Source organism: Stegostoma tigrinum, chromosome 3 (genome assembly GCF_030684315.1).
Source record: "Stegostoma tigrinum isolate sSteTig4 chromosome 3, sSteTig4.hap1, whole genome shotgun sequence".
NCBI classification, from domain to species: domain Eukaryota; kingdom Metazoa; phylum Chordata; class Chondrichthyes; order Orectolobiformes; family Stegostomatidae; genus Stegostoma; species Stegostoma tigrinum.
This window is the reverse complement of record NC_081356.1, coordinates 129,703,613-129,728,488: the sequence shown is the minus strand read 5'-3', so window position 1 is coordinate 129,728,488 and position 24,876 is coordinate 129,703,613. Positions and strand designations below refer to the sequence as shown.

General features: G+C 44.2%; 1 protein-coding gene across 1 annotated transcript in view; it reads left to right on the top strand.

Annotated features, from left to right (window-relative positions):
• LOC125450864 (G protein-coupled receptor kinase 6-like) overlaps positions 1 to 24,876 on the top strand; it is a 129,488-nt gene that overhangs the window by 6,920 nt on the left and 97,692 nt on the right. Inside the window, exon 2 of the mRNA XM_059644894.1 lies at positions 19,691 to 19,786. Within this exon, the coding sequence (XP_059500877.1) occupies positions 19,691 to 19,786 (96 nt within the window). The remainder of the gene's footprint in view (positions 1 to 19,690; positions 19,787 to 24,876) is intronic.

The following is a 24,876-nucleotide window of genomic DNA, read 5'->3' as shown; positions in this document are numbered from 1 at the left end:
TTAATATAGTGTCAGTGATGCTGCAACAGGCCACTCAGGCCCGTGTTATACTCAGCACAAGCCGCCTCCTGTGAGACACCACCTCACCCTACCAGCATCATCCTTTTCTCCCTCATCTGTTTATGTAGTTTTCTGTTCAATGCTGTCGCCTCTACCATTCCTTGTGGCAGCGAGTTGCACATTCCAACCACTCCCTGAGCTTAAAAATCCCTCGAGTTTCTTTATTTATTAAGGGCTATTTGATATCCCCAACTTCTCCACTTGTGTGAACACCCTGTTTAAACTAGTGTAAGCCTTGAGAGTACTGCACACAGATCTGGCAGCCAAGGGAAAGATGTAGACACCCTGGAGAGTGTAGAAAAAGTTTTAAACCAGGGCTGTACCTCTGCAGAGAGGATGAACAGACTGGATCTATTCTTCCTAAGGTGAAAGCTAATGAGTCTCTGAGGTCTTTAATATTGAGGGGCTTTGAGAAAAGCTTGCCCTTGATAACCTTACACTTCCTGCTTGTGGAGAAGAGCAACACTCGCCATAGTCACTGAAACGCCAGTGGGAATACAAGTGAAACTTCTTCGCTCAAACAGTAGTGACAACATGGAACTTGCCATCAAGGGCAATGTCTTGATGCAAGATCAGTACAGCAGGGAGAATGGAAAAAAGAGGGTTTAGCTGAAAATCAGCTGGTTTGTTTGGAGCTTGAATATGGGTGTGGACTGATGGGCTGAATAAGCCTCTTTTGCTGCAAGTCCTGTGTGGCTGGGACTGAACCAGCAACAACTTGACATCTACTGTTTGAGCTGTTTTGCAATGCTTTGCTTTTACCTTGCTTACAATAATATCTGCAAGTGATGAAATGGTAACACTGTAAAGCTTTAGATAAGTGTGTTTAAGGGAAGCCAGAAAAACAAATGAAGGAAGAGCCAGTAGAAGGAATGAGAGTGTAAAGAGATTTTTATGCAGCATAAAACACCACCATAGGTATGTTGGGCTGAATGGCTGTTTCTATCTATGGTGTAAAATTTAGGTTTTTATATTAAAAGAAATTCTGGGTGGTGAAAGATTTGGTGCAACTGGTGATTTCTTTTTGTTGGGCCATTGTGAAATTTACTGGTGTCCTCTTTCTCCACTCTTCTCCCCCCCACTCTCGCACCTTTCTGTGGTTATCTCAAAGATGTTGGGAGTCCTGCCAGTGTGACAAATGGTGCCAGGTGAGAAAGAGAAGAGAGGGACGAGAGAGAGAGACACACAGAGGAGTGTGTGCATGTGGGGGAGTATGCTTGTGTATGGTTAAGTGTTTCTGCTTAATGGTATGTATCTCTGAACAGTAAAACACTCCAAGTTTTAGTTCTCCCTTGGCACAGTTCCTCTTTCTCATCTTGGAGAACAGTAGCCACCTAGATTCTTGGTTTGTTTTATTTCTGTGTAGGGCTGACTGGCAAACTGCCACTAGATCCTCCTGCTCATATCCATTGCTTATGTTAGACATTGAGTGTGTGAGAGCCTAACAGTGCTAGTGATGTTTTGCACTGCACAAATGCTAGGCAATGACCATCACTAATGTGATAATCTAACCATTGCCTCTTGACATTCAAGGGTGTTACCGTTCCTGAATCCCCCATACGCTACATCTTGGGGGTTAATGTTGATCAGTAACTAAACTGGACTAGCCATAAAAATACTGTGCCTACAAGAACAGGTCAGAAGTAGGAATACTGCAGCAAGTAACTCACCCCCTTACACTCCCAAGCCTAGCCATCTACAAGCCACATGTCAGAATGAATACTCCCCACTAGCCTGGATGAAGGCAGCTGCAGCACCACTTGAGAAGCTCAACACTATCCAGGATAAAGCAGCTCAATGATTGGAACTACATGCACAAATATTTGTTCACTTGCACTCAGTAGAAGCTCAATATTTATTTGTGCCACTACAAGATGCATTGCAAAAATTCACCAGTGCTCATTAGACAGCATCTTCTAAAACCCATGACCACTGCTGTCACGAAGGAGAAGGGTAGCAGTTCATGAAAATGTCACCACCTGCAAACTCCCCTCTGAGCCATTCACACACAGTATGAGCAGGTGTAGTCCATTCAGCCCTTCAAGTCTGCTGTGCCATTCAGTATGATTGTGGCTGACCATCCACTCATTACCCTGTTCCTGTGTCCCCCATGCCCTTTGAACCCTTTAGACCGAAGAACTCTACCTAACTCCTTGAAAACGTTTAATGTTTTGACCTCCACCACTTTCTGTGGTAGAGCATATATCATTCCTTCATCTGGAATAATGTGTACAGTTTTGGTGGCTTTACTTAAGGAAGGAGTGAATTGTATTTGAAGCAGTTCAAAGAAGGTTCACTGAACTACTTCTTGGGATGAAGGGGTTGCTTTTGAGGAAAGATTGAGCAGGTTAGAGTTTAGAAGCAATAGGGGAAGTGTTACTGAAATATGGAAGATCTTGAGGACTGAGCCCGGTAGATACTGAAGAGTGCTTCCTTTTTGTGGTAGCATCTAGGTGTTGGGGATTTGGTTTTAAAATTAGGGGTGTCTCATTTCTGACTGAGATGAGAACTAATTTTTTTTTTGTTTTTGTTTTGAGGGGTTTTTTTTTGTCTGTGGAATTCTCTCATCTAGGTGCCAAGAGCAGAAACTTTCTGGTGAAGAAGCAGCATAGACTTTGTGCACAGAACTCCGCTGTTGTTGAGGGTATCGCAATTGAGCCCTGCACTTGAAGCCCTTTCAAGGTGGGGTGTGGGGAGTTTTCCTTGTCCATGCGCTATGCCGTCAACCCTACGTGCATATTCCTCTTATTTGACACGAACACAGATACGGGGCTGAAACTCTGTCTGATTGTGTACGTGCTGAGCTAACCCTAATTTTACATGTCATTTAAAAAAAATTGCATTTGTTATGCCTTTCAGAACACTACCCTAAACACTTCATGACCAATAAAATGTGATCACTAATATCACAGAGAAACATGGCAGACAATTGCAAGATCTCAAACAGCAGTGTAATTATGATCAGATTTTTTTGAGGACGAGGTTGACTGAAGGATAAATCTAGGTCACAATACCATGCTGCATACCCCTGCTCTTTATTTTTTATTTGAAATAGTGCCAGAGATCACTTTATGCTGACCAGTGAGTGCCGACGGGTGCAACTCACCTGTGTGCAGCCTTCCCCCGTACTTCACTGAAGTAACAGACCAGATCATGTGATCGGAATCATTGGACTTGATCCCATGACTCAGTCCGTGAGTGCTGCTCAGAGCCACAGCTGGCTCCTTCGAGCCTAGTGCTTTGTTGAAACAACAATAACAATTTGTATCTGTATAGTGCATCTGACGTCATGAAACAATCCCAAGGTCCTCCACAGAAGTGTTCACAGACACCAATTTAGCACCGAGCCATGAGAGGAGACATTAACTCAGATGACTAAAAGCTTAGTCAAAGTGGTAGGTTTTATGGAGCATCTAAAGTGGAGAAGAGAACAGTGGGCACATACTACTTATAAATTCTTTTATGGTTGTGGGCGTCACTCACTGGGTCAGCACTGTACAGCCCATAACTGGAAGTGGTGGTGATGAAAAACAGCCTTCTTAAACCTCCTTAATCCTTGGGATGGAGGGACAGCTACAGTACTGTTAGAGGGGCTTCCAAGACTTTGACCCTATGACAGCGCAGTAACATAAAACATGGGAAATGGGAGCAAAAGTAAGCCTTTTGCCCTGCTGTTCAATGCAATCATGGCTGATCATTCAACTCTGTACCCTGTTCCTGAATTCTTTCCATACTTTTTGATCCTTTTAGTCCTAAGATACCCTAATTAGTAATGGCAATGATAGTTCCAAGTTAGATTGTGTGTTTTTGGAAGGTGGTGTTCTCTGTTGGAGTCTGTCACTGCTCTGTACAGTGATCAGCTACATAACACTGTACTTGGTCCCTGTCTCTGTGTGTAACTGTCACGGGGAGATATATTGGTACATGAGTTTTTTGTTGCATTTACGTAAAGGTGGTGGGGAGAAACAGCTAAGTGGAAAAGAGGAAAATTTTGTGAAATTACAAATGGGTGATGTAAACCAATTGTCACAAAAGAGAGAAAATAATGCAAAAACTAATTAATCTGCAGATAAAGACCCTTGAGCAGACTGGATGTGAACCAGTTTATTGGCTTCTTGGAAGTTGCAGTGTTAAGACTATTGCTTCATCTCCTACCTCAAATGGATATTATAAGTGCTAGTGTTGTTACTTAGTAATGAGCTTGGGGGCTGCTGTGGGAGCGTTCTCCACAGGGATCTGACTAAAATCAATCAAGACATGAACTAGGTACAAGATTTGAAAAGGAAAGCATTGCAAGGTCCCTGAGGGGTAAGAGTGGAATAGAGGGGTGTAAGACTCACTTGTTAGCTCTTTAAGAGCCAGCACAGTAACAATGGGAGATAATAAAATGTGAGGCTGGATGAACACAGCAGGCCAAGCAGCATCTCAGGAGCACAAAAGCTGACGTTTCATTCCTAGACCCTTCATCAGAGAGGGGGATGGGGTGAGGGTTCTGGAATAAATAGGGAGAGATGGGGAGGCGGACCGAAGGTGGAGACGAGAGTATAGGTGGGGAGGTAGGGAGGGGATAGGTCAGTCCAGGGATCGGTTGGTCTCCTTCAGTGTACCTGTGTAATTTAGTGAGTAATAATGGCTAAGTGGGAGTGCATGATGTTTGAAAACAAAGCTACTTTCTGGTTTTAGGGTGGCATTAGCAAGAAGGTGGCAGATATTTTTGAAAAGTAGAAAAGGCAAATGAGATGCAAGCTGCAAATGCATAGCATGCCCAACTCGAGAAAGATGGGAGATGGGTTAACCCTGTGTTTGTTGAGAGGTTTTCTCGTTGCAATATTAATATTTTTGAGCCCTTTCAATTCTGCATGGGTGTGAACATTGCAGGCTAATTGCCCAGAGGGGAATGTTATGGGTAAATGAATGCAGAACATGTCTCTGATAATGAGAAAATGGAGTTGGCTGTGGAAGGCAGTTGGTTCATCGTTTTAAGATAATAAAATGTGAGGCTGGATGAACACAGCAGGCCAAGCAGCATCTCCGGAGCACAAAAGCTGACGTTTCGGGCCTAGACCCTTCATCAGAGGGGGATGGGGAGAGGGAACTGGAATAAATAGGGAGAGAGGGGGAGGCGGACCGAAGATGGAGAGTAAAGAAGATAGGTGGGGAGAGTATAGGTGGGGAGGTAGGGAGGGGATAGGTCAGTCCAGGGAAGACGGACAGGTCAAGGAGGTGGGATGAGGTTAGTAGGTAGATGGGGGTGCGGCTTGGGGTGGGAGGAAGGGATGGGTGAGAGGAAGAACCGGTTAGTGAGGCAGAGACAAGTTGGACTGGTTTTGGGATGCATTGGGTGGGGGGGAAGAGCTGGGCTGGTTGTGTGGTGCAGTGGGGGGAGGGGACGAACTGGGCTGGCTTAGGGATGCAGTAGGGGAAGGGGAGATTTTGAAACTGGTGAAGTCCACATTGGGCTGCAGGGTTCCCAGGCGGAATATGAGTTGCTGTTCCTGCAACCTTCGGGTGGCATCATTGTGGCAGTGCAGGAGGCCCATGATGGACATGTCATCTAGAGAATGGGAGGGGGAGTGGAAATGGTTTGCGACTGGGAGGTGCAGTTGTTTGTTGCGAACTGAGCGGAGGTGTTCTGCAAAGCGGTCCCCAAGCCTCCGCTTGGTTTCCCCAATGTAGAGGACCGCAACTTCCCCCCACAGTGATCGAGAACGCCCTTGACCGCGTCTCCCGTATTTTCTGCAGCACATCCCTCACACCCCGCCCCCGCCACAACCGCCCTAAGAGGATCCCCCTCGTTCTCACACACCACCCTACCAACCTCCGGATACAACGCATCATCCTCCGACACTTCCGCCATTTACAATCTGACCCCACCACCCAAGACATTTTTCCATCCCCACCCCTGTCTGCTTTCCGGAGAGACCACACTCTCCGTGACTCCCTTGTTCGCTCCACACTGCCCTCCAACCCACCACACCCGGCACCTTCCCCTGCAACCGCAGGAAATGCTACACTTGTCCCCACACCTCCTCCCTCACCCCTATCCCAGGCCCCAAGATGGCATTCCACATTAAGCAGAGGTTCACCTGCACATCTGCCAATGTGGTATACTGCATCCACTGTACCTGGTGCGGCTTCCTCTACATTGGGGAAACCAAGCGGAGGCTTGGGGACCGCTTTGCAGAACACCTCCGCTCTGTTCGCAACAAACAACTGCACCTCCCAGTCGCAAACCATTTCCACTCCCCCTCCCATTCTTTAGGTGACATGTCCATCATGGGCCTCCTGCACTGCCACAATGATGCCACCCGAAGATTGCAGGAACAGCAACTCATATTCCGCCTGGGAACCCTGCAGCCATATGGTATCAATGTGGACTTCACCAGTTTCAAAATCTCCCCTTCCCCTACTGCATCCCTAAACCAGCCCAGTTCGTCCCCTCCCCCCACTGCACCACACAACCAGCCCAGCTCTTCCCCCCCCACCCACTGCATTCCAAAACCAGTCCAACCTGTCTCTGCCTCCCTAACCAGTTCTTCCTCTCACCCATCCCTTCCTCCCACCCCAAGCCGCACTCCCATCTACCTACTAACCTCATCCCACCTCCTTGACCTGTCCGTCTTCCCTGGACTGACTTATCCCCTCCCTACCTCCCCACCTATCTTCTTTACTCTCCATCTTCGGTCCGCCTCCCCCTCTCTCCCTATTTATTCCAGTTCCCTCTCCCCATCCCCCTCTCTGATGAAGGGTCTAGGCCCGAAACGTCAGCTTTTGTGCTCCGGAGATGCTGCTTGGCCTGCTGTGTTCATCCAGCCTCTCATTTTATTATCTTGGAATTCTCCAGCATCTGCAGTTCCCATTATCTCTGGTTCATCGTTTTACTTGTCTTTCAGCATTCACATTTCTCTCTCTCAATCTCGGCATTAAGTACAAAGCCTCTAACATTGGCAATTTGGCCCATAGTGACTGTCCTAGTTTTTTCTAAAAGTAGTCCAATGGTACTCACATCGACATTCTTTCCTCTGTATTGCTGAACATCTTCCTATTCAAGAGTATTTCTGCTGTTTTTGGAAGCTGTTGGCTTCCCCCATCCTTATTTTGGGGCAGCACAGTTCAGATGGTAACTTTCCATCTGAAACAATTTCTCCTCATCTGCCCTCTCCATTACTATACAAGGTGTTGGCTCTGAGTTAAGGTTGAAGTTGCAATAAGCTTCATTCAATTTGATGTCAACCTTGTACGTGATCTAAGTGGTAACAGAAGTAACAGCTGGCACCTGACATAATTATTCCTAACTGGTCAATGTAACTTGTGCCTATTGCTAATGTGCAGTAAACTCTCTCACCACACAATCCAGCACAGGGGAACTACGAAGAGCAGAAGAAAATCACCTATACAGCATATTTAAAAAGAACAGGTACCCAGTGAACACAGTCTGCCGATTTTTTTTTTTTTCTCAGCAACAAACAGACAAAACGTGCCCAGAAACCATAACCACTCTCCCCTACATCAAAGGCATCTCAAATGACTGCCAGACTACTCGGACCTCTTGGCATCAGGGTAGCCCACAAACCCACCAACACACTAAAACAGCAGCTAATGAATTTAAAAGAGCCTGTACAGACAACAAGCAAAACGAACGTCATCTACAAAATACCTTGCAAGAACTGTGACAAACACTACATTGGACAAACTGGCAGAAAGCTAGCCACCAGGATACATGAACATCAACTAGCCACAAAACGACATGACCCACTATCACTCGTATCCTTACATACAGATAAGGAAGGACATCACTTTGATTGGGACAACACATCCATTCTAGGACAAGCCAAACAGACACGCATGAGAATTCCTAGAAGCATGGCATTCCAACCGGAACTCCATCAACAAACACATTGATTTGGAGCCAATCTACCATCTTCTGAGAAAAAGAACAGGAAATGACATCACCAACCCAAGGAAACCTAAACACACAAATAGAAAGTGGGACATAACACCAGCGCTTCACCGGAGGCTCACTGATGATGTTACCTAGAATGGTGACGAAGTGTCTGAAAACGAACCTTCCAGCTCAGCAAGCAAACTTACACCCACTCTCTCATTATGCAAAATACATTCCTCTCCTTGCTAAGATTCAAGGTATCCATCCTCGTCCTCTAAAATAGTATGTAGATATAGGGGCGGAAGCAGGAGTCTGCTAAACTGCACATGCTTTTAAGCTCAGCAGTGTGTTGTGCTACCCTATTTCATTGTTTAATTTGGCCAATTGGTTGTGATTTTAAATTAGTAAGATGATGGATTGTTGGCACTGTGTTAAAGTCGGTGGAGTGTGGAAGAATGTTGCAGGGAGACTTGGATAAACTGCAGAATTGGGCTGAAAGGTGGCAAATGGAGTTCAATGTGGATAAATGTGAGGTGATTCACTTTGGGAAGTATAATAGGAAGGCAGAATACTGGTCAATGGAAAGATTCTTGGTAGTGTGGATGTGCAGAGGGATCTTGGTGTCCATGTACATAGATCTCTGTAAGTTGCCACCCAGGTTGATAGTGCTGTTAAGAAGGCTGACGGTGTTTTAGGTTTTATTGGTAGAGGGATTGAGTTCCGGAGCCGTGGTGTCATGCTGCAACTGTACAAAACGCTAGTGCGGCCTCACTTGGAATATTGCGTGCAGTTCTGGTCACCCCATTACAGAAAGGATGTGAAAGCATTGGAAAAGGTGCAGAGGAGATTTACCAGGATGTTGCCTGATCTGGAGCGCAGGCCCTATGAAGAAAGGTCGAGGGTCTTAGGTCTGCTCTCATTGGAGAGAAGGAGGCTAAAAGGGGATTTAATAGAGACATACAAGATGATGAGAGAATTAGATAGGGTGGACAGTGAGAGTCTTTTTTTTTTCTGAGGATGACTTCAGCTTGTACAAGAGGGTATAGCTACAAACTGAGGGGTGATAGATTTAGGACAGATGTCAGAGGCAGGTTCTTTATTCAGAGAGTGATAAGGGTGAGGAACGCCCTGCCTGCCAATGTAGTTAACGCAGCCATATTGGGCTTTTAAACGGTCCTTGGTTCAGCATATGGATGATGGGATAGTGTAGAAAAATGGGCTTAAATTAGTTCACAGGTTGGTGCAACATCAAGGGCTGAAGTGCCTGTTCTGTGCTGTTTTGTTCCATGTTCTGTGTTCATTAGACCACACCCACCCAGAGCCTAGTATGCCATGATGGCTGTGTGCCTCTGGTGGCCAACTGTACCGCCAGTGGCAGCAAGGTCTCCTTGCTTACTTGTTCAAAATTTCTTATGATTATGAATACCTCGTCAAATCTCCTCTCTTTCACGCCAAGAGCAATGTGCCACAAGGATTGGTGTTGGGTCCACTGCTTTTTCCTATTTGGATGTGAACGTAGGAGGTATGGTTTGTAAATTTGCCGATAACACTAAAATTGGAGGCATTGTGGACAGTGAAGAAGGTTATCTGAGTACAACAGGATCTTGATCAGATGGTCCGAGGAGTTTAATTTGGATAAATGTGAGGTGCATCATTTTGAAAAAGCAAGTCAGGGCTGGACTTGTACATTTAATGATAAGACCCTGGGGAGTGTTGCTGAGCGAAGATACCTTTAGAGTGTAGGTTCATAATTCATTGAAAGTGGAGTCGCAGGTGGACAAGATAGTTTAGAAGGTGTTGGTATGATTGTCTTTATTGGTTCGTGCATTGAGCATAGGAGTTGGGAGTTCATGTTGCAGCTGTACAGGACATTGGTTTGGCTACTTTTGGAGTATTGAGTGCAGTTCTGGCCTCCTTGCTATAGTAAGGATGTTGTGAACTTTGAAACAGCTCAGAAAAGATTTACAAGGATGTTGCCAGGGTTGGAGGGTTTGAGCAATAGGGAGAGCCTGAATAGGCTGGGGCTATTTTCTCTGGAGTGTCAGAGGTTGAGGGGTGACCTTTATAACGGCTTAAAAATCATATGGGGCATGAATAGGGTGAATAGCCAAGATCTTTCCCCAGGTGGGGGCTTTAAGCGAGAGGGGGAAGGATATAAAAGGGACCTAAAGGGCAACGCAGAGAGTGGTATGTGTATGGAATGAGCTACTAGAGGAAGTGGCGGAGGCTAGTACAATTATAACAATTAAAAGGCATCTGAAGAGGTATATGAATAGAAAGGTTTTCTCTTGTTGCTACCAATACTCTACCTGGCAATTTATTGTAATCTGTTCGTATGATGTGCTCATTGCCATCTTGGCCAGGATTTATTACCAATCCTGGTGTTGCCCCTATGAAGGTTGTGGATTGCTGCCATCTTGACTCGCTGCAAACCATTTGGTGTAGCTACCTTGCAGTGCTGGTAGGGAGAGAGTTCCAGGCTCTTGATCCAATGGCACAGAAAGAATGGGAATAGATTTCCAAATCAGGATGGTGATTGTTTTGGGAGGAAGCTTGTAGGTGCTGGAGTTCCCATGTTTTTGCTGTCTTTCCCCTTCTGGACAGTAGTAGTCTTGGTTTGGAAGGTGCTACCTAAAGGATGAATTTCAGCAGTGCATTTTGCTGCTGCTAGCATAGGTGGTGGAGGGAATGAACGTTTGTGATGTGGTGACAATTAAGCAAGCTGATACATCCTGGATGGTGGCGAGCTTCTTGTGTTGTCATAATTGTTAGTTTAAAATGTATATTTAAGGACTTTGGATTTGGGAGTTGAACGTACTCTAAGAAAGTTTACAGATGACACAAAAATAAGTGGGAGGCAAGTAGTAAGGGAGACAATCTGTAAGAAGAATAGCAGAACTGAACATTGCTTAAATGGAGCGAGACTGCAGAAAGTTGTAACGTGGGGATTTAAGGGCCACTATTGAGGCTGGCAGTATCTGTGGGGTGGGGGGGGGTGCGATAAAATCAGTTAATGTTTTGGTTCGGGTGAACCATCCTCCGAACTGGTTCTGTATCCGCAGTTCTTTCAGATTTTATTTAAGGGTCATTTATTACTTGAATTGCAAGCTAATATCCGAGTTCGGCATGTAATAGGGAAGGTGAATAGAATGTCAGCCTTTATTTCAAAGGGAATGGAAAATTTAATTGGGGAAGTCTGTCTAAAACTATACAAGGCACGAGGTAGACGACAACTGGAATGCTGTGAACTGTTTTGGGCCGCTTGGTATTGCAGAGTGCAGAGAAGGTTTACCAGGCTGATCCTGAGCATGGAGTGACTGCTTGTTGAAGAGGTTGGGGGTCTGTAGTCCTTGGAGTTTCAAAGAATGAGAGGTGACCTGAATGAAATAAAAGATTCTTTGGGGGTGGTGGGGCTTGACAGGGTTGATATGGAGAAGTTGTTTCCTTTTATGAGACAGCCAGAGACTGGAGGGCATAATAAGGGCTGTATATTGAAGACAAATGAGGAGGAACTCTTTCTGAGGGAAGAATCTGTGAAGTTCTTGCAGAGGACACTGTGTAGGTTGGGTCATTAATTATATTCAAGGGTGAGATACTTTTTTAATATAGTAAGGGAATTGAGGGTAATTAGGGAAAGGGAAGTAAGTGGATAAATCATGATCTTGGTTGGCAGAGCATACACTTGGTCCCTTGGTCATCCAGACAAGTGGGCAATATTCCATCAGTCCGTCCTGGTGCCTTGTCGGTGAGTAGCATGGAGGGAAAATTGCAGGTGGCGTTCCTGTTTATCTGCAGCCCTTGTCCTTCTGGATGGTAGTGTTCATGGGTGGAAGGCGCAATCAGACGAAGTGCTTCACATTGTTGACCACACTGAGAGATGTGGTTTACTAACCTATAGCTTAGTTCCTGTTCCCGTAAAGCATTGTTTAGAGTTGCAATGGCCCAAAATGCTGAGTGAGGAGGGAGAGGCCACTGAGAAGTATCATCTGTAACATCCTTCTGTATTCTGCACAAGATGTCATCAGTGAGTAGTGGCTTCGCTTGTATATTAGATAATGGTAGGTTTGGGCTTGAGACTACTTCAGTGACTCAAGAGCATTAGCTCTGGTTGACGCTCTTTACGTTGTTCTGAGGAAACAGTGTCATCAGGGATGCTACCTTTCAGCTGCGGTGTGAAAACATAAGTCCCACTTGCCCCTTCAGGTGAATACAAGAAATCTCAGGATCTTGCAATGTAGAAAATCTGAGGAGTTTTCCCCAGTGTCCTCTGCCAGTATTTTCCCTCAATCGACACCTTTTTATCACTGGATGGTGGGAACTCCCTGTGCATAAATTGGTGGCTGCAGTTCCCACAGTGCAACAACATCTAAACTTAAAAATAGTACTTTGTGAGGTGCATGGCAATTTGGAACATTCGGGAGTTGTGAAATATTTGTTACAAACTCCCTCCGCCTTTATAACTGTTTGACGTGAGGACAGCAGAATTCTTAATTTTCCATGACTGTTTTGCTAACTTTGCCTGAGCTGTGGGTGCCATATACAGTTGTTCTCCCTTTTTTTAATAATTGCTGGAGCTTTGCCAGTTTGGTTACTGCAGATGATGGCTCTGGTTTAGTCTTCTCTTTCACGTCCGCCTCACGACTGCAGAATCTCTTGCACTTTCCTGTCTGCTTCCCCCTCCAGCTCCATGTTTATTTTCCCTTTCCCTGAGAGCACTACTTTCAACGGTGTTGAAGTATGTATTACTAATGTACGTAACCTAGAGGACAGGTTTGCACATTATCAATGTAATCGGAGCTAGATCAGCGTGACCAGTTTTGCTTGTGGTTCTTGTTACAACTTATTGAGTTCAAGGTATTTCTCAGCCTGCTGCTGAAAGGGGGAATGTCACTGGTACAGTTTCTGGTGATGAAGTATGAGCAGATCTTAGGAGCATTTAGCCTCATTGATCTCTGCCGATTGCCCCAGCAACATGAGGTAACAGCTGACGTGATTATCTGTGAGCACAGAACATTCTGTCTGTTCTATTTGGGACTCGGCTGAGTTTCTCTCATTTCACCGTTGTGCCCTGTCATCCTACTAATACGTTGCTCCGTTGCTGTTCCCCTCCCTCAAAAACATTTCTACTATTTGCCTCAACTGCTATTGCCCTATCTAACTCTTCTGTGAAAAACATTCAGTGTTTTGGTGTCAGCCACTCTGTGTGAAGAAATGTCTCTTCAGCCCAGTCCTAAATGGCCTATCCCATATCCTCAGACTGTGACCCCTGGTTCTGGGCTCCCTGTTTGTCAGGAGGATCCTTCTGCATTTTTACCCTGCCTAGTCCTGTTAAAATTTTATAGGTTCGGTCTTTTGTTTTGGCAGTTGTACCTTCAGTTTTGGAGAGATCTTGTAGATTTTTTTTTGTATCTTCTTCTCCAATCCTGAAGTAATGTTTTTGATAAAATCCTGACCTGTATTTTGCTCACCACTCTAAGTGTAGTCTAAACGAGTAACACAACTTTCCTGCTTTTTTGAATCTATTCCTCGAAAATGAGGAATTTTTCTCATGGGATTCAGTCACCCTAATTATCATTTTGAGATGAGTGGTTGATTTTGGGTACTATTTATAATCTCCTGGAATGTATATAAACTTTTTTAAAAAACTGAAACTTTGTGCTATTTAAGTCTTTTAAGTTTCTGTGTATGCGATGTGGGGAAGCACCTAATTAATATTGGGCGTGAGAAACTGCAGTACAGGCTCTTCAGAAGAGGTCCAAAGAGTAATGTCAGTGGGAGGGCAGTTGATTTTTATTCTCTCTAGGTCTTATTTAGGAAAAGAGAGCTTGCATTTTTGTAGCAGCATTCACAGCCTCAGGAAATCCCAAAGCACTTTCCAATGAAAGATATTGTCAGTGTAGTTGCTTTTAAAATGCTGTGAGCTGGTATGGTAAAACTGTTGAAAAACTAACTGTTCAAATAGATCTTTTCCTTTTTGGATTGTGCTCTCTGAATTGTTTAAATCTCAAATGCATATTACTGAGTGAACTATATCGACAAAGTTTGTGTTTGTTTAATGAGGACTCAACAGCCTGTGTGCTGCTGCATGCAGCAAGACCTTCCATGTTTACTAGGTTTTGGGCTGATAAGTGGGTGGTGACATTGCCTGGAACTTTCTGTTGACTAATGGGTCATGGGCTGGCCAGTATTTATTGCCCATCTCTGATTACCCTGGAGAAGGTGGTGGTGAGTTGCTTTCTTGAGCTACTGCTGTCCATATGCTGTAGGCAGACCCACGATGCCCTTCTGGAGGGAATTCCACGATTTTGATGCAGCGACATTGAAGGTACGGTGATCTGTTTCCACAAAGCAGGATGGTGAGTGGCTTGGAGCGGTACTTCCATGTATCTGCTGCCCTTATCTATGGTTTGGAAGTGGTCATGGGTGCGGATGGTAGAAGATAAGGTATAAGGATCTTCCTGCAGTGCACTTTGTAAATAGTAAACACTGCTGCTACTGAGCGTGGGGGAGGGGATTGAGGGGGGTGGGAGGAGTGTGGTTGGATGCTTGTGGATGTGATGACAAAGCAGCCCACTTGATAGGCCTGGATGGTGTCAAGCTTGTTGGAGATGGACATGCATACCACTTGATGGAATCTGCCATCATCTTTTGACATTCACTAACGTTATTGTCATTGAATCCCCCACTATCTTAGAGGCCATCATTGATCAGAAACTGAACAGTGCTAGCCTTTTAAATCCTGTGGCAACAAGGGAGGCAGGCACTCTTGCAAAATTTAAGAAGCATCTGGATGAGCAGTTAAAATGCTGGGGCATAATGCTGGAGTGCACTTAGGTGGGGTTAGTGTAGCTATAGTGTTTGTTGGTTGGCATTGCCACAGTGGGTTGAAGGACCTGTTTCTATGCTTAATGACTCTAGACTCTGAATAGGACAGAGGGTGGGAATTCTGCAGTAAGTAACTTACCACCTGACTCCCTAAAGCCGGTCTGCCATTTACAAGGCACAAATCAGGAGTGTGATGGAATAGAACATAGAACAGTATAGCACGGTACAGGCCCTTCGGCCCACAATGTTGTGTCGAACTTTTACCCTAATCCTAAGGTCTAACTAATCTCCACCCCTACCTTACACTATCATCCATATGCCTATCTAATAGCTGCTTAAATGCCCCTAATGAGGCTGACTCCACCACTGTCTCTGGCAATGCATTCCACTCCCCTACCACTCTCTCCTGAGTAAAGAACCTACCTCATGTCTCCCCTGTATCTACCTCCTTTCACTTTAAAACTATGCCCCATCATAATAGCTACCTCCACCCTAGAAAAAAGTCTCTGGTTGTCTATCTATACCTCAGATTGTTTTGTACAACTCTATCAAATCACCTCTCATCCTTTGTCGTGCTAAAGAGAAAAGCCTCAGCGCTCTCAACCTTTCCTCGTAAGACCTCCCCTCCATTCCAGGCAACATCCTTGTAAATCTCCTATGCACCTTTTCCAACACTTCCACATCTTTTCTGTTAATACTCCCCATTAGCCTGAATGAGTACAGCTCCAACAACACTCAAGAAGCTTGACACCACCAAAGTAACATTTTTTTTAGAAAACAAAATCATGGAATGTGGACATCAGTGGCTGGTCCAACATTTATTACCCCTGATGTGAGTGGCTTGCTCAGCCATTTGAAGGGCCGTTATGACCTAAGCACCTTTGTGATTCTGGATTCCTGTGTAGATCACAAGTGAAGATCACAGATTTCCTTCCCTGATGGACACTGGTGAACTAGATGTTTTTATGACAATGGACAATGGTTACATGGTTGCCTTTAGAATGTATTCCAGGTATTTCTTTATTGAATTCAAATTTCACAATCTGCCGTGGTGGGATTCAAACCCATTTTCCCAGGACATTAGAGACTCTGCATTGTGTGTCATGACATTACCACTATGTCACAGTCTCCCCCAGTTGGCACCCTATTTAGCATCTTTCTGCTTCACTGCCCTCAACTGTGCCTTACATGTAGTCGGCACATACTGCTGCCCAATATACAATGCGGCATCTCACTCAGGTTCCCCTAATAGCACCTTCCACGTGTGCGGTCTCTACCAGTTAGACAGACAAGAGTACTGGCTGCAGAGGGGCACCACTACTTGCAGGCTGAGCTCCTGATCTCACCACCCTGCCTTGGACCTATAATCACTGTTCCTTCGTTGTCACTGGGTCAATATTTTGAAAATCCCTTCCAGTAACAGCACTGAGCATATCCCTGTAATCAAAGGACTGCAGTAATTCATGAAAGCAGCCCGTCACCACTTTCTTAGGAGTAGTTGAGGATGGTCAGTAATTACCAGACTTGTCAATATCACCATCGTCCCATTGACAAGTAAAATGGATTTCATTTGTTTTCAATTGTGTGCAACACTGGCATCCTATTGTCCAGAAAAGGTACTGTTGAACATTATCTTTGTGTGATCATAATCCTGATGGTGATAGTGCCCTAACTTGTTGGGTAGGGAATTCCTGGACATTGACTTGGAGGATGGAGAGATGATGTTTATCTGAGACAGTCTGTATGAAGATTGATTAAAGATGCAAGCTGTTGGGTCTTCTTCCCAAGTGTGTGCTTGAACAGTGCAGAAGTTCACCGGGCAACAATAATGAAATTTCCAACTGATCATCCACTCAGAGTCACCCTAAATACTGGGAATCTCATTCTCCAGAATCTACTTGAGTGGGAGAAATTGCAACCTTCTGAACTGGTCTCCCTGTCTGGTTATTCGTGGAGTCTTGCAACGATACAGAACAGGAGGAGGCTTTTCCAGTTCATTGTGCATGTGCTTGCCTTTTCCCGATGCCAAGCAATTCATCCCATTTCCCTACCACTGCCACCACCCCCCCCCCCCCCCCCCCCCCCCCCCATAGCCCTTTGCTTTTCTTCTCTGATTTAGTATTGAATTTACTTCCACCACCTATTTGGGCAAAGCATTTGAGTTCATACTATGATTTTCTTTTAAAAGCTCTCCTCTCCTCTGGGATTTGCTAATTATCTGTTTCCTCTGGTTACTGACCCTCCTGCCAGTGGAATGTTAGTGAAAAGTTTCTCTTTGTTTAATTAACCAGTTTGCTCTCTTGACACTGTGGACTGGCTCTGGGCTTGGGTCACCAAGTCAGCCACAGATGAGAGGTTGTGCGCCAAATTATGTGTCAGCAGGAGTGTTAGAAGTCTCAGTTTCACTTTATTGCTTTGTGGACAGAATTCCATTATCCAGCCATTGTTGTCAAAATCTCCTTTGTTCCCCTCTTCTCTTTCTGATGATTTAACGTTCTGAAAAATAAGCATTTCACACTCAAACACTTTAATACGCATCAAGGCCAACTTCTTCCAAGTAACTCGCTCTCCTGATTCTCAGGAGTCAGTTTCATGATCCTGTTATACATTGCTTGCAGAGTTTAGATGAGTCTGTCTCAGCTGGTGACTTGAGTATGCATCTGGAGCAGAGAGTGCTGTACATCTCCTGTTTCGAGAGCACTGACAAATTACTGGGAATGCAATGAGCTTTCGCCCATCTTTTCAATCATCGATGCTGATGGTATCAGCGGTGACCGTGAATCAAGTCTTTTCTGGCAGGATCCCTGGTCCCTTTGTACTGGTACTGTTCCCACAGGTGGGAGGTGCATGGATTTAGCACAGTAGGCAAAACTGGAAAAGGAAGAAGGAATGTTTAGTTTTAAAATCGTAATTGTTTCAATCTGTAATATGCTGTCTTAAAGGTTGGTGGAAGCAGTTTCGTTAATAATGCCCAAAAGCAAATTTGGCTTTGTTTGAAAAGAAGGGAAAATGCACATTCCTGGTGAATGAGCAAGACCATGGGGATAGTTGGACACTCTGTCAGTCTCCACCAGACCTGATGAATTGAATGATCACCTCCTGCATTGGGATTTCCGTCACTGTCTCAGGGACACTTGCTTCAATTGATCCCTGGTCTGGAGCAACTTAACAATTGCATTCTTACGAGCAGAATATAGAACCACAGAATTGTTTTGGTCAAGAAGGGGGCCACCTGGCCCATCAAATTTCAATTGGCTCTTAAAACAAATATTGTTACCTGGTGCTAATTTCCTGCTTATCCATATACCCTTGTGTATAATTTCTGGCCAGGTAATCATGAAGCACCCTCTTGAATATCACAATCGGACCTGTCTTCACCATGGTCCCAGGCAGTGCCTTCCATGTCCTAACCGCTTGCTTTGTGAAAGTTTTTATTCTTTTCTTGCGTCGTACTTGCTTCTTTCTCTCATCTCTTTTAAACCTGTGACCTCTCGTTCTTTTTTTTTATTCGGCATGTCCAGCTCACTTTCTGGTCAGTGGTAACCACTTGGATTTTGACAATGGGGGATTCCGTGTGATGCCATTAAATGTCAACAGATGATGGTTAGATTCTGTCTTGTTGGAAGAGGTCATTGTCTGGCATTTGTGAATGTTATTTGCCATCTTTGAACCCACACCTTGGTATTGTCTCAGTCTTGCTGCATTCAGCCATGGACTGCTTCAGTACTTGAGTTGAGAATGTTGCTGAACGTTGTGCAATCATCGGCGAACATCCCAACTTCTGACTGGAGGGAAGGTTATTGAAACAGATGAAGATATTTGGGCATGATAGTCTTTTATAAACGTGTGCTTGTGTCACTGAATTCCACAGCAACATTTTGTTAGAACAGTACCACAGTGCAGTTCTAGTGTTAGAATCCTCAATTTGCTGAATTCCTTATTTGCCAGAGATCCTTTGCTGGAACTGAGCACTACAATCATTACCAAATATTCCTAATTCTAATCTGATATATGGATTGTCCTTCATAAAGCAACTGAAGATGGATAAACATTGCATGGTGCCACAAGTACCACTTACAATGAAGATCAGGCACTCTGATGAATGCCTTGGCTATTGGAGTCCATTTTTTTCTCTGTTAGACTCCAATCAATGGAGAGTTCCCTGTCCTGCCTGCCCACGCACCCTGGATTTCCAGATCCAGTTTGGCTCAGGATCTTTAGCCCCACATTCGGTAAAACGCTACATGGCTGTTGAAGTCAGTAACCTCCTGGAATTTTGGCTCTTTGGTGAATGTTTCCTCTGAGCTGTAGTGTGTTCTGATGCTGAAGGCCCTGGCAGCAAGTAGTGGAATGGTAATGAGCAGGCTATTGCTGAGTAAATACTACTTAACAGTGCAATCATGTCACCATTGCTTTGCTGGTGATTGAGAGCAGACTGGAGTTGGAATTGTCCGCATTGGATTTATCCTGCTTTTTATGGGCAGGACAAACAGGAGCGATTTTTCTGCTTTGCTAGGTAGATTCTGCAACAGCTGTGGGGAGGTCAGTGCTAATTCTGAAGCAAGTGACTTTTTAGTACTGCAGCTGTGATGGTAGGGCTTAGAGCTTTTGTATTGAATGCTGTCTGTCTCCTTTGGTTAGTCAATGAGTGAAGTATAATTTTAAATGACATTTGAATTAAATTAACTAACTTTTTCTATTTTGATTCCTCGTTTTTTGTTTAAAGTTTGTTTGAATAGGACACTTCCGGAGAATTTGGCTCCCAATGTCGTGAGCTGAAACATTTTAATCTGGAAGGAAAAATGTCATCTGGCATTTTTTTTAAAAGAAACACAATAATTGCAGTTTTAATTTTGGTTTTGCTTAACTGATTTGAAAAGATGATACAGTCAACTTTTATTAATGATCTATTTCCTAAAGGTGGTGGAGGGAAGAGGAAAGGCCGCAGTAAAAAATGGAGAGAGATGCTGAGGTTACCCCACCTCAGTCAGTGTGAGGAGCTGCGACAGACCATTGGTAAGCACCCTTTACGTGAGAGAGTGATAATTGGTTCTGACTTGTAACACCACACACACATGGCTTCTGTTATTCGCTACACGCACAATAAGAAATGTAATGGCTATCTGACATCTCTCTCTCCTCATCCATGTTTTGAAATCTTTCCATGGCTTTGCCCCTTCTATCTCTGTAATATCCTCAGGACTTGCAAACTTGAGGCACCTGAGCTCCTCTAATTCTAGCCTGTAATGCATCCCCTATTAAGATTGCTCCGCCAGCCTTGGTAAATAGTGGAAGCATGGTCATTGAGTAGTTTTTAAAGGCAGAGGTTGATAGATTTTTGGTAGGCAGTGGAATTGGGGGTTAGATGGGAATGTGACATTGAAAACACAAACAGATCAGCTACGATCTTATTGAAAAGTGGAGAAGGCTTGAGGGGCTGTGATTTACATGTCTTCTGTCACATGTTCATAATGTCTGATACCTTTATTGCTAAACTTGAGAGCTCATTCACTAAATGCCTCCACCTTGCTGTCTTAGAGGACCCTTTAAAACTTACTTTTTCGATCAAACTTCTGTCAGCTGCCCAAATTACCTCCTTATGACTTTAGTGAACAAAATATAATGTTTCTGTGACATGTCTTGGGATATATGGACATTGATATGCATATATGAATTTAGAGCAGGCCATTTGGCCCCTCTGAGCCTGCTGTGCCATTTGACAAGGTCATAGTTGATCTCTATCTTCCTGACTGCTCCCAAAATTCCTCTCCACTTGTCAAGAATCTCTCCATCTGCCTTAAAAATACTGACTCTGCTTTCACTGTCTTTTGAGGAGTGTGTTCCCAAGTCACTTAATTCTCTGAGAGATAACATTCTCTTTATTTGTTTTAAATGAATGGCCCTTTCTTTTTCAAGCTCTATCCCTAGTTCTAGATTTTCCCCACACAGGAAACCTGCTTTCCATGTGCACCTAGTCAAGACTGCTCAGGATTTTGTACCTTTCAATCAAGATATCTCTTGCCCTTCTAAACTCCCAAATAGACACAAAAACTAGTCTGTCAAATCTTTCCTCAAGACAAACCGCCCATTGCAGGTATCATTCCAGTAAACTTTCTGGACTGCCTCCAGTGTACTTTCTATCCTTGATTAAATGGGGAGACCCATACTGTACCCAGTAGTCCAACTGTGATCTCCCTGTTGCCCTTTGACACTTCCTTTATTGTTTGTATTCAATTCCCCTTGCAAAGAAAAGTAACATTCCAATAGCTTTCCCCATTACTTGCTGTGCCTGCATACTAACCTATTGCAGTTCGTGCACTAGGACACTGATCCTTCACACCTCTGGGCTGTAGAATCTCTTGCTACTTAGATAACATGTTTCTGTATTCTTCCAGCCAATTTGGGTAAGTTTGCATTTTCTCTCAAAGTGCTCAATTTTCCAGAGAAGGAGCTATTAATATTCCTTTGAAGTTGCCTCATGTTCTCTTCACCACTTACTTTCTTACCTATCTCTTGTGTCATCTGATGCTGGTTGTTTGTTCTTTCTGTTTTTTGATTACAGTGAAGAAAATGGAGAATTTTTTTCTCTCTACTGAGGGATAAATCAGATGGAATATCTATTGATTTCCCTTTTAATGTTAAGTAAAATCTTCAGTTGGAATTGATCTCAGTAACAGTTTGATAATTCTTTTGTGGTCAATTTGCTGTAATGAGCCTGAGAGTTTGTTACTTTGAACTCAAAGCATCATGTTGTGTAGCAGGATCCAACTGTGCAGTGTGCCAAATATTTTACAAGAACACACATGTGGTTCTAACTGGTCAAATTGTACCAGTCAGTACTAACCACCTGATTGGACTGGCTGGTCAGCAATCTGAGGTGCTTGCTAGATCTGTACTGTAATCATAATTTTAAGAGGTTTATATCCATTAATTGTTTATCACTTAATAAATGATCAATTCAGTTTTTAAGTGAATTGAATTGCTGAAGTAAGACTTCCAGAGCATGTGTGTGCCAGAGGACCTGTGCTCTCCCTTGGTCTGAAACAGTACCTGGCACTGCATTGTGTATCTCTCTCCACCAAATGGACTGCAGTGGTTCAAAAAGGCAGCTCAGAGCCACCAGCTTCAAGTTTCCAGTGTTTGCATTGTCACCCCCCTCGGATAATTGAAAGCAATAATTAGCCAATGATGGATCTATTTAGAGCACTTTTGAAAGACTGGGTTCCCTCCCACCCCAATGTTGCCGTGTAATGTTTTACTCAGCCACAGTGTGCTTAGTAGAGCTCTGTTTTGAGCCAAAGTCAAATGTCTTGGTCCCACTCCAAGTGTAATGGTGGATGTACCCATGTTGTATGAGGGAGTGTTGTATTGTTGGGAGTGCTGTCGTCTTTGAGACATTTAATCTGAAGCACTGTCTGTGCACATGGGTGGATATGGCCTGTCTAATAACTATCCCTGGATTTGCTTTGATAACCAATAAAGTACTTTGGGACACCCTGGAGTTGTGAATCAAGTGGTTTAACTGCCCTGTTTGTCTGCCTCTCCCTCCCAGACGAATGCTGCTGTCATTCCCAATATGGTCAGATATTGTAAGTTCACTTTTTTTTTGAGGAGTTGTGACAAAATCTTCTGTGGTTTGCAATTGCATCAGGAGAGGTTTTCCCATCTTCAAGCTGCTACAAATCGTATCATGTCCTTTTTTTGGCTTTTTGCTTGACAAATGAAACCTCTGTATTTTCTTAAAACCTTCAGAATAACAGAGTGCATGTTGTGATAGTGATTTTTAGAAGACGGTCATGATTGCATCCCTAAAACCTGGCATAGAGCAGCTGCTTGCTGTAAACAAGTGAGTTAACACACAGACTTCATCAGCACTAGCTAGTACATAACAAATTTCTTGGTTTACAGGAAATTTCACCAAAGACCTACCGTATCAGCTGTCAGATTGGTTTCTCTGTTTTGTTGTTAGTTGAGGGGTGGAGACATTCGAGGTTACAGTAACTGTTGAGTTAGAAACAGCTCACAATGTTGGAATATTAAACAGTTTCTGGGCTGTTTGCAGAAAGAAGCGTTGAAATGAGTTATGCAGCCACCAGTTAGGGCTTATTTGAAGGGGAAAGGTTATGTATTTTCTGTAAAAGGGAAAGGTTGAAACGTGTTAATAATGTGAACAATTTCACTTCCCCTTGAAACTGGTGACTTCAACAAAACAAAAACTCTAGAGGCAAGCTTTTACATACCGATGAATTTTATGGGAATGAAAAACAGCAGAGTTACATTTATGTAGCAACTTCTGTGAGCTGAGGGTGCCCCACAAGCATTTACAGTTAATGCAGTGCTGTTGCCAAATTTAAATGGAGAATGTTGGGGTGGTACGGTCGTTCAGTGGTTAGCACTGCAGCCTCACAGCATCAGGGTCCCGAGTTCAATTCCACCCTCTGGCAACTGTCTGTATGGAGTTTGCACATTCTCCCTGGGTCTGCATGGGTTTCCTTCAGGTGTTCCAGTTTCTTCCCACAGTCCAAAGATGTGCAGGCTACGTGGATTGGCCATGCCAAGTTGCCCATAGTGTGCAGGGATGTTTAGGTTGGTTGGGTTAGACATGGGAAATTAGGGGAATGGGTCTGGATGGGATGTTCTTTGGTGGCGTGGGTGGTGGACTTGTTGGGCCAAATGCCAGTTTCCACACTGTTGGGATTCAGTGATTCTATACTCGGAACAGGCAGCGGTTGTGGTAAGAAAAACGAGGATTGGTGTTTCATACTGGTGACCCAACGTCAGACAGAGGCAGCAACTCAAAATGTACGCTCTGTTTAGAGGTGGCCAGGCCTGCTGAGTATTTCTCAGCCTTTTCCACTTTTATTTCAGATTTCCAACCTCAGCCATTTTTAAAAAAAAATAATATTGAGCTGTGGGTGTCATTGGTGAGGTTGCAACTTGCTACAGACTCCTGACTGGCTGTCTCTGCTATTTCAGTGAGCAGGTGACAATCCTTCATGTTGCACTGTGTCCGGAGTCACATGTAGGTGGATTTCCTTCCCTAATAGGAATCAGCAAACTGGATGTGCTCACAATTCCTGAGGCTAGCTTTGTATTTCAATGTTCAAATAATACATTAATTTTAGTAAACAATAACATTCACAAAGTAAATGCCCCCAGAGCATTAGCCTGGGCCTCTGCATTACTCATCCAGTGACATTACTGCTATACCATGTCTCCCCCAGTTTACAAATCAAGGTAAAATTTTCGCCTGTTGCAGGCGACAGTCAAAATGATACACTAAAATTTAATATTCAATATTGTCTGTTCAGACTCTTTGAAAGTGTTACCTGGTTAATCCTAATCATATGTCCTCTTTCCCTGTAGACTTGCATCTGTGATGGGAGCAATCTGTGGGGCTCAGTGAAAAATTATCACAAACTCCTCCCCAGTTTGTGACAGAGCCAAGTGTGCACGATGAGAGATAATGGGAACTGCAGATGCTGGAGAATCCAAGATAATAAAATGTGAGGCTGGATGAACACAGCAGGCCAAGCAGCATCTCAGGAGCACAAAAGCTGACGTTTCGGGCCTAGACCCTTCATCAGAGAGGGGGATGGGGTGAGGGTTCTGGAATAAATAGGGAGAGAGGGGGAGGCGGACCGAAGATGGAGAGAAAAGAAGATAGGTAGGGAGGGGATAGGTGAGTCCAGGGAAGACGGACAGGTCAAGGAGGTGGGATGAGGTTAGTAGGTAGATCTACCACCAGAGTAGGTAGATACACTCTCCACCTATCTTCTTTTCTCTCCATCTTCAGTCCGCCTCCCCCTCTCTCCGAATTTATTCCAGAACCCTCACCCCATCCCCCTCTCTGATGAAGGGTCTAGGCCCGAAACGTCAGCTTTTGTGCTCCTGAGATGCTGCTTGGCCTGCTGTGTTCATCCAGCCTCACATTTTATTATCTAAGTGTGCACGATGTTGGTTCTGGGTTCGTATGGGTCTTAATGCCGCATCCCTGCACCTTCCTGTCTAATCCAGGGCCATTGTTTTCAGTAATAGTTTGCCTCTCTCTCTACTATAAAACGTACAGGATTATAGAGCTGTGTTTGTAAATGAGAGTGTGTTAA